This window comes from Cololabis saira, chromosome 15 (assembly GCF_033807715.1).
Source record: "Cololabis saira isolate AMF1-May2022 chromosome 15, fColSai1.1, whole genome shotgun sequence".
Classification (NCBI taxonomy): Eukaryota; Metazoa; Chordata; class Actinopteri; order Beloniformes; family Belonidae; genus Cololabis; species Cololabis saira.
Genome location: NC_084601.1, coordinates 19,784,749 through 19,795,855, shown reverse-complemented (window position 1 = coordinate 19,795,855; position 11,107 = coordinate 19,784,749). Strand labels below are relative to the sequence as shown.

The window sequence follows — 11,107 nt, the reverse complement described above, 5'->3', positions numbered from 1 at the left end:
TTACTACATCAACGACTCATGAATAATGGTCTGTTTCAATAAGTTAGTAGGAACATGAGCAGTAGTTTTGCATGACTGCTGCTGTACAGCAGCCTGCGGAGCTCCTTTAAATGCTGGTAATAGTACATTGTGTGGCCTCATGTGGCAACAAGTGGGTTGCAACATGTTTTAGACGGCAGCCTCTTGCGCTGTACACCTCCCGTAAGAACCCCAGGAGTCCTGCTTTTCATACGTTTCATCTGTGCTTTTTTACGCTGAGGAGGGACCATGATGATTGCGATTGATCTTACATGTGTCTATACTTGGACCAGTTCTGACCTGTCTGGGTGACTAGTGCAGAAGAGGACTGTTCATCTCATTGGTGGACACAACTGTAACCCAAGGAAATGACACTGCCAAACCAGTGAGCAGCTAGCTTTTCAAGCCGTTGTATTGCATAACATGTAATTGCAGCCTTTGTGATTTAGTAACTGCGTTATTTCAAATTGGGGTTTTAATTCTTATTCGTTTAATGGTTCAGCCTCAGCAGACATGGCTGTCACACACTGGCATTTTTAACAGGCTTTCTCTCAAGCTGGGAGTCTCCCGGTACCTGCTGTTGCCACAAACCCACCACACTCCTGCACCCCCACCTTCTGCTCACCCACACATCACGGAAAATTAATTGAGTACAAGCTGATGCTGCTTCACTTTGAAAGTCCCATCAATCTTTTGCTCCGTGAGTGTGAGTTAGCAGCTATCGTCATTAATAGTGGTTTGGTCTTTGTAATACGAGCTACCAGACATCACAAAGCGGAGAGCAAGGTTTAGCTTGAATTAGCATATCAAGACCAGTTTATAACACAGACAACCCAAAGTTTCAAGGTATCTATCACTTAGATCTCTGACCCTTTTGAAGCTTTTGATGGAAAGTGAATAAATCTTTCTGCTAGTTCCTGCTGTGTGGGACCGTGTATGAGTTAGATTCTTCTTTCTCTTTATTTAAAAAAACCCACTTTTTCAAACATGTAAAGCTGAAGAATCCAATTATTAAGACGATCGGTCGGCACGACTCACGAGTCATCTGGGGGACAAAGATTTGTCCGGGACCGGATCAGCATATTCATACAGGGTCATGTTAGAAGGAAAACGGCGTAGAGTTAAACCTCAGCTGCAATCCCGTGTCAGGGAAGGTGATGGCGCGGAAAGCCATTCAACCCCGAGGAAGGTTTTTGAAGAAGAAGAATGGTCCAATAGCAATATAATAATAATAATAATAATAATAATAATAATAATAATAATAATAATAATAATAATGATGATAAACGAAACAAAACGGCTCTGATTAATAATAGAGATTACATTTTTAATTAAGAAAAGTAATCATTATCCACTGCCCTCATGCAATGTAGCTTCTCACATTCTTGTCATTTCTAGCCAGATGAAACCTTAACGTTAAGCTCAAATTCATGATGAATCAAAATTTGGAAAATCTTTACATTAAGCTTTATTGTGTATAAAGGATGTCAGTGAAAATAATGATGTAGATGTAGATGTGTTGATACACTTCAGGTCGAGCTTTGTTTGGTTTATTACACACACATACACACGCACACACACACATACATACACACATACCCACATACATACACATAGCCACATAGACATATACACACTCACGTACACGTATACATATTCATACATTCATGCATGCACACATACACACACACACACACACACACACACACACACACACACACACACACACACACACACACACACACACACACACACACACACACACATACACACATAGCCACACATATGCATACAGACACACAGTTACATTTAGCCACACATACATATACACACTCATACAAACACACACACACACATTCACACATATATTGCCACTCAGTCACACACATATACATACACATACACACACATACACAGCCACACAAAACACGCACACACACACACATAGACATACATACTGGCTTGTTCACCTGCATGCTCGTTCTGTAGTTTGTGGGGTTAGTTAACGGTAGCTTAGCTCAGACTCTGATTTGGGTTGATTGCTGCTTGTGTTTTGGTCGGCTCCGTATTGGTTTTATTGGTTTTGTTGGTTTTGTGTTTTGTTCGTGGTTTTTGTTGCAGATTTTCAGTGCTTGACGTGTGCCTCCGTGTGTTCCTGCTTCCTGGATTGGCAGTGGATGTCAACCCCCCACCCCCCACCAACCACCCCAACCCCCCTCACAAAAGAAAAAAAAAAAAAAAAAAACTCACTGGGTTTGTATGTATATATTTATGTATGTATGTGTATGCGTATGTAGGCGTATGTATATATATTAAATATAGCAATAATGCACATATATATACGATATATACGCCTTTGGTTTTTACCTACATGGTATCAATCATTAATATGTGTGCAGACAAGGGAAAAAAAAAAAAGAAGAAAATAATGATGTCATTTTCGGTTTCTAAAATCTTTTTAAAAGCTGGGTAGGAGATCTTTTTTTTATTTTATTTTATTTTTTACCCTATTTTCCCTACATCTGTCTTTACATGCTGAGAGCAAACAATTAACTAAAGACTCTCAGTCAAGACAACAAATACTAATCACCTGTGGAATAACAGGTCCAATCATGGTGAGTGACCAAGGCGAAGTAATTGGACCGATGGCAAGTCTGCCCAACTCTTTCATGTGAACAGGTACCGTGCATTCATGTGCTTTAGAGGCTTCAAGATTGAATTTTTAATTGAATCTTCCACCCAGACTGGACCTGCTAAAAGCCACAAAAAAACGAAAATCCAACAACTCTGAGGTGGTGACCACGAAAAACATGGTTACGTGATTGCCTTAGTCTGCTCTTAATTCTTCTCGGTTGTTCTCACTGTGTTGCCTTCACTTTCACACCAGATGAGATCAGCACGCAAGCTTTTTATCTGAGGACGAAAAAGCTCCCAGTTTCCAAAAATAGTCAGCCAATTGTCTGCGCTGTATTTATTATTACCTGCAGTGTGTTTGCAATTTTCTTCCTGCGAGATGGAAACTGTGGATTTGGCACACTGAAGTGGCCTTTTCACACCTCGCAGTGCATCACATGGATGGAGAGAGAGAGAGAGAGAGAGAGAGAGAGAGAGAGAGAGAGAGAGAGAGAGAGAGAGAGAGAGAGAGAGAGAGAGAGAGAGAGAGAGAGAGATCTCGGTGTGACAGGAGACGAGTTGAGATGAAAGCTGAGGAATATTGGGATTTTTGCTCACCTGATCCTATTTTTACTCCCACCGTCAGGACAAACTTTCACTCATTACTGTCACTCTTGCCCTCCTCCCCCATCCACCCCCATCCATCCCCACCCCCACCTTCTGAAGCACAGGTCTCTCTTCCTCCCACACTCCCTCCGTCTCCGGAGGGCTTTTTCCTTCCTGACTTTGTGTCTTTTTCCTCTTCCCCAGTGTGTGTGTGTGTATGTGTGTATGTGTGTATGTGTGTATGTGTGTATGTGCTTTTTCTTTTTTCCTGCCTGTCTTTTTATCTGGTCGCCGGCTGCTGGGGTGGCATTTCCATTCTGGTTCCCTCCACAATCAGCTGCTCTTCTTGATTTAGCACAGCTGTCACAGGTCTCCACACTCACTTTCATCCTGTTAATGACACACACACACACACACACACACACACACACACACACACACACACACACACACACACACACACACACACACACACACACACACACACACACACACACACTAACACACACACACCTGTACTCGTGTCGACACAAACTTCTTCCTCCAGTCTACTAACTTTACACTTTTTCCTTCCCCCTTATGTTAATGTCTCAACGCACTTCCCTTTTTTGCGCTTCCTTGTAAGAACTCACACATACATGAACCTGCACACATGCAGCCTCACAGTCTTGAGTCATGTACCAATACTCTGCCCTGTTTGCTAATCTCACACATCGCAATTCTCACATTTCCACTCGCTCTGAGAGCGACGGAGCGCACACACACACACACACACACACACACACACACACACACACACACACACACACACACACACACACACACACACACACACACACACACACACACACACTTTCACCCACCGGCGCTCTCTCGCCTTCTCTCTCGGTCTCTCCACCACGCATTGGTACAGCCTCTCACTCTCTCTCCCTCCCTCCCAGTCAGACACACACTCTCGCTCTCTCAGTCCTCATCTGCGCCTCAGCAGAGTAACATGTGGCCTCGTCGCAGCCACAGCGGAGAGCAGAGAGCAGGGGCTGCCGGCTCCTCATCACACTGACCCCTCAGAAAGGAAAACAAGAGGCAGGAGCAAGAGGTAGGAGATCTCAACTCTCGTCTTCCCTGTTTGGAGTTCAAGCAGCCCAGTCAACCAGGAGGAGGAGGTGAGGAGGTGGAGGAGGTGGAAGATCTGTTTTCACACCGTCCTGACTCAGTTCATCACCTTCGGCACGAGGAGTGACAGATGATGCACAGGAAACTGCAGGAGCTAGAAAGTTGGCTCTCCTCCTCCATCCTGTTTGTCCATCACCGAGAGCTGTGCAAAGTTTTTTAAAAGAGGAAGGGAGGTCGGTGGACGTCTGAGGGGTGAGGATCGGCAAGAGAGGGGCAACGTGCAGTCCTCACCCTGCCGGTTTCTCTGCAAGCGAGCCCCTTGAAATCTTTGGGTCAGGGAGAAAGCAGCGCCAGCCAGCACCTGGAGGCAGCTACCCATGTGGCAGGAGGCTCTGTGGACCCGCGGACGCTACCTGCTGGAAAAGAGCGATGGAGGGGAGGGGGCCGAGGGGTCTGAGAGCCTGGGAGACGGGTGTCCCGGGTTCCAGGTGGAGGTGTACGTGGAAGCCGAGAAGCCTCAGGACTGGCTGTACGAGTCCTACTACAGAATGAGCCAGCAGCATCCGCTGATCGTGTTCCTGCTGCTGATCGTCATGGGAACCTGCCTCGCACTGCTGGCTGTGTTCTTCGCTTTAGGACTGGTAAGTGTGTGTGTGTGTGTGTGTGTGTGTGTCTAAAAGGGTATGATAATGTGCAGAGGTAACTATGTAAGACAGGGTTTTATGGATGTGGATGCTTCATCAAGACTGCGTCTATTTATAAATGCAGCATCAGTACTGTTCTGACAGGAAATGAAGTAAATAGATCAAATGCGGGATGTATGCTTATTTTCTTTTCTCCAAGAGTTGATGAGAGGTGATGAACTGATCCATATGAAACTAAAAGAACTAATACTGCATTCATCATTTGATTTTATAGATGTTTTTACTTTCCCCTCCAGTTTTTCTCCAGCTGAGCAATGTACATAAATAGAAGTCGATTTTATGCAACAACAACCTGATATTTAGCTGAAAATAATATTGGCAACACGTGCTGAAACTGGATTAGTTGTTGTTAATTGATTCAGTATCATGTTTCAGAAACTAGCCTCACACCTTTGTGTATCAAAGCTTCTGAAAGTCAATAGTTTTTTTAGGTCTTACTTTGTGTCCAATTTCAGCTGCTCAGAGGGTTGCTCTCGACTTTTCCTGCGTATCAGAATGCTGCATCAGATGTGGACCTGCAAGTCAGTCTGGGAGTTGAAATCTTTTACCATCCAACCCTGCTGTTGTCACACACACGAAAACGGTTAGACAATGACTTGCCTAAATAAGCAAGACCTCCCTTATTGTTCTTATCTTCCCCCTGCTGCTCTGAGTGCTGATACTCTGATGATCCTGTTCTCCTCAGCCCGACGTGCATAATTTCTTCTAAGAATTGCAAATGTTGATTCATTACCTCACAGGGAGACTCCCAGAGGGAAATGCACACATGATTTCTTGTTTCCACGGTCGAGCTTTAACCTGCTGTGGTTGATTCAAACAAAAACTGTGTTCAGCGACAGTGATTTCTATCAGTGGTGCTGAGGATACGCTACGCCTGCATCTTAGGGCATGAAAATCCCCGCTATTGATCAAAGTGTTGTAGCCTTGTCTTTCCGCGGATTCTGTGAATATTTTATTGACATGCTGTACCACAGGCGATGTTTTGCAATTTTCTTATTGGCAGTGTTTTTTTTCTTAAAATGTCAAAGTCTTCTACAGAGTAATGGACCTCATATCGCTTCTCTGAGATATAAAAACTTTCGTGGCCAGTGATGATACCGACAAGCCAGTTTTCAATGTTAGATATTCCACCAGTAGTGTAAGGAAATACAATAGACCCATCCTAAAAAAAAGCATGTTTCTGGCATCACATTCAAGAGATAATTTTTTTCTTTCACAATATAATATACGTTAAATATGTTGTCTTGCATGATTTAGAGTTAAACACATGGTTTAAATTATTCGCAAATCAATTTTCCCTTATTTCATTTACACATTTCAATTCAATTTTATTTATATAATGTCTATTACAGCACAAGTTGTCTCTAAGTGCTTAGATATCCAGGATCCAGGCCAGGATATCAGCAAGCATCTAGCAGACATCCACACAGACAGGTGGAAGCAGCAGTGGGATGGTCAGAGGGGGGGCTGCAGGTCAGCATGCAGCTCCTGAAGCTCTGGCCTGCAAACATGCACAGAAGACAAAAAGAGAGGGGCAGACCAGCACAACAAACTACAAGAACAATGGAGAACAATGATGATTATGAGGTACTTACTAACAGAGGGTTGATCTGAATTAAGGAGAGAGAAGAGGAGAGAATAAAGGGGTGATGTGGATCATGTCGGTGCCCCCCTGCAGCGTAGCTCTATAGCAGCATATCTACAATGAGGCTGGTTTGAGACTAACTATTATGGTCTTGTTCTATAGCTGTAGCTATGACTACTGACTCTAACACACTAGAGTTACACTAACTAGAGGTTTACTAAACACTAACTAGAGGTTTACTAAACACTAACTATAGGCTTTACTAAACATAAAGGTTTTAAGTTTGGTTTTAAAGGTGGAGGTGGTGTCAGCCTCCTTAACCCAGATTGGAAGTTGCTTCCATAGTAACGGTTCCTGATAGCAGAATACCGTCCTCCAAATCTACATTTGGATACTCTAGGAACTATGAATAAACCTGCACTATGAGAACGGAGAGCTCTACTAGGAATATAAAGTACTATCAGGTCTTGCAAATATCGCGGAGCTAAGCCGTTTTGTGTTTATACGCAAGTAATACAATTTTGAATTGGATTCTGAGTTTTACAGGGAGCCAATGGAGTGAAGCTGACACTGGAGAGACGTGGTCTCTGTTGCGGATTCCTGTAAGCACTCTCGCTGCTGCATTTTAGATCAGCTAGAGGATATTCAGAGAATTACTTGGACACCCTGCTAATAACACATTATATTAATTTAGAAGATATAAACGTGTGAATTAGTTTTTCAGCATCACTCTGGGAGAGGATGTTCCTAATCTTTGTGATATTACGGAGATGGAAAAACGGTGTCTTACAAACCTGATTAATATACGGTTTAAATTACAAATCCTGATTGAACCAAGGTTTCACACAGTTACTGGAGGCCATCACATCCTCATCTAATCCCTTTCTAACATGTTTGGGACCAAAAATAATAACCTCGGTTTTACACAAAAGCCCAACTTTGACTTGAATTATTTATCTTGACCTTTCTTTCCAGAACTGATTTGTCTTACCTCCCACCTCTCCGTGAACAGAATTACACTAGAATTAAAGAACTAGTTCAATTTATTCTAAGATGAAGTCTTATATTGACTGAAAAACTCAGAATAAACTTTTTTTTTTAAGGTTTTGAATGTTGCATGTTTCTGGGCAACGGAGCTTCCTGTGGGGTTACGTGCTTCTTTTCCAATCATTCTCATCTGCTGAGTGCAGAGCTTTGCTTTCACGGGACGGGGTCGGGCGGTGTTCATGCGTATGAGCGTGTGTGACAGCACGAGTGGCTGCGACGCGCTTTGCAACTTCAGATTGCAAAGCCAGGTTTGCAGAGGGGGGGGGGGGGATCAAGAGCAGGATGAGAGTTTAGCTCGCAGCCGTGTGGGAGTCGGCGCTTTGTCAAATGAAAAGTGTTGTTTGGAAACAAACACTCCGGCACAAACACATGCTATTGTTTGTGGAGTGCTGCTTTTGTGCTTCACAAATCGGCCGTACCAAAGGAGGCCCACTCATCGCCATTGTTGCTGTTGTCTCACGTTGATTGTTTACCGCTGCACGTCTGTAGGATTGTGTTTGGCTCTGCGGGCGCGTGTCCGGAGGCCGAAGTCTCGTTGGACTCCTATCATTCTGATTAGAGGCTTGTTGTCGAGGCAGGTCAATAGATTTCAATAGATGTTACACCCCCTTTCCCCCTGGACTCCTATGCTTTGTTGCTTGCATTACGGACTCCCCTCCAGAAAAAAAAAAAAGCCATCATCGGATTTAAACTCATTTTTCTCTCTCTTTGTTCTTAGGAAATTGCAGCCAGGCCTGCAAATAGTGATGAAAGGGGTTGTTCGCTACGGCATGTGTATTTATTACTGGATGAAGAAGAATGGCAGGAATAAATAGGGGTGTGGGGGTGGGGGGTTTGGAGCTGGGGACCGGGCAGCAGAGGGAGGGGAGGATGTTGATGTAAGAGGTCTGGCTTTATCAGCGAGCCAGCAGAAACCCAACTGAAGCATTGCTAATACTCCCAAAATTACCACGCGCTTTTATCTGTCTCCCAAGATCACGGTGGGAGTGAGTGAATGTGGCATTTCTTAAGAGGTACGAACCACCCATTCAGCGAAGGGCGTGTGTGTGTGTGTGTGTGTGTGTGTGTGTGTGTGTGTGTGTGTGTGTGTGTGTGTGTGTGTGCGTGTGTGTGTGTGTGTGTGTGTGTGTGTGTGTGTGTGTGTGTGTGTGTGTGTGTGTGTGTGCTCATGCAATGGCATGTGCTTGTTTGTGATTGTGTGTTTTGGGTGGGTTTGTCTGAGGAAGTCACTCATTTCCCTCTTTTGCCATTTTTTGATAAAATTCCTCTTTTCTCTTTCTTATCTCCTTAAAGTCCTTTAAGTTTGTGTGTGTGTGTGTTTGTGCATTGTTCTTATGTGTGTATTAGCAGACCCAGTAATTACCTTAAAGCACCTTAATGACATTTTAAAAGTCAATATGGCAATTTAGTTGCGTTTAATATTACATTTTTGTATGGAATGATATTTAGTAATGACATGTGGAATATGCTGCATGTTTGTGTACAGTTTTTTTGTTTATACTCGGGCAATTTCTCATATGGATTTATTTATGTATTTTGTTTCATGTTGCTAAATCCTAAATGCACTAGTTTATAAAAGCTAACATTCTTTTTTTCCTTTCTTTTTTTCTTGTAAAAGCGTCATAAGCTTAGGCTTAAGTCTACACTTTTTTTCCTTGGTTTTTAGTTGTATATATATGTACAGTTGTATATATATATGTATATATATATATATATATATAAATTGTATATATATATATATATATATATATATATATATATATATATATATATATATATATATATATATTAGAGAATATTTTATGAAATCAATAAATAATTCCATCATCAAAATTATAACAAATAAAGGTTCAATATATCTTGCTTTGCATGTAATAAGACTAGGTAATATATTAGTTTCACCTTTTAAGTTGAATTATTGAAATGGATTGACTTTTGCACCATATTCTAGTTGAATTATTGAAATAAATTAACTTTTACACCATATTCTAGTTGAATTATTGAAATAAATTAACTTTTACACCAAATTCTAGTTGAATTATTGAAATAAGTTAACTTTTACACCATATTCTAGTTGAATTATTGAAATAAGTTAACTTTTACACCATATTCTAGTTGAGTTATTGAAATAAGTTAACTTTTACACCATATTCTTCACCTGAACAATATTCCACACCTTGGCTGATGTGGACATACATAGCATAGGAGGCTATTTCAGCTGCTATATGGTTGGCTGTCTGTACAGTCATGCAAGTTCAATGCTATTAAAGAACACGTTTTTTCATATAAAATAAACAATTTTATGCAGTTTAGAAGTTTTGAGGCTTTTTTTTGGCTCCTGCGCTGCTGAAATCGGGGTGTCCTTTATTTCTATTTCTGAAAGTTGGCAACCCTAGGTGCAAAATATGCTTTTATACTGACTCTACAGACTAACACGCACCATAATTTGTTAATTCATCTTTATAAGTGAATAAATATCGTTTTGCCTATAACTTATTCCTGCATCCCTCTTTTATCGATCCGGCGAGACGGGTCACCGCGTTTTTGGAGCCCCAAGTCACATATCCAGGGGCTCCTCTGAGCACCAGACCAAAATAATTATGTGCAGCCCTGTATATATGTACCAAAAAAATTATATACGTATTTCTTTTGTATTAAACTGACGATTTACACCTGGATTTGGGTTATTTGTGTTGTGGAAATTGAAATGACCAATAAACTAAACTAAACTAAACTAAACTATAAATTCACTGTTCCAAAATAGCTCTCGTTATTGGTCACTATTTACTTTAATTTATTGAGAATGTTGTTAATCTCAGTCGGTGTCATTAACGTGTCATTACTATCATTATGATTCAAAATTTTTGGTCTTCCCAACATCACAGTTTGATGTTAATGTAAAGAAAAAAACGACCCGGTCTGGTTCCAGGCTGTCGACAGTTTGACAGAAGCAGCAGAGTGACTGACGCCTGTTACCGCGGTGATGGATCACCAGCCGTTACTGGGCGAGGCGGCGCGGAGAAGCTGGACGGATTAGATGTTTTGACACCACCGGCTCTGTGCGGTCAGAGCCACATCAGCATGTAGCAAAAAAAGGATTTACTGAAACACGACCAGACACTTGTGATCTCACATTCCCATCATCTGAAGTATCTTCAGCAGCAAAGGTGCACTTATCTTTATGATAAATGCAGGGACATTCCTTTACTTGTGCTGCACCTTCATTCATCTCCAGCAGTCTATTTCAGCCTTTTCAGTTTTTATTCATATGGCAAGACTAATAAAATACATGTCACAACCTGCATTCTGCTTCCCCGGTCACTCATTCATTCATGGACTGCGTTTACATGCAATCAATAACCCTTTTAAAACCAGAATATTAGCAATAACCCGAATTTTGACTGCATGTAAACGTAGTCAT

At 41.8% G+C, this 11,107-nt stretch overlaps 1 protein-coding gene across 2 annotated transcripts in view; it reads left to right on the top strand.

The window, feature by feature from the left end:
* Positions 1–4,185: 4,185 nt before the first annotated feature.
* adcy2b (adenylate cyclase 2b (brain)) overlaps positions 4,186–11,107 on the top strand; it is a 90,486-nt gene continuing 83,564 nt past the window's right edge. For both annotated transcript variants that reach the window (XM_061741052.1, XM_061741051.1), the window contains exon 1: positions 4,186–4,991. In XM_061741052.1, the coding sequence (XP_061597036.1) occupies positions 4,728–4,991 (264 nt within the window). In that variant the 5' untranslated portion in view covers positions 4,186–4,727. The remainder of the gene's footprint in view (positions 4,992–11,107) is intronic.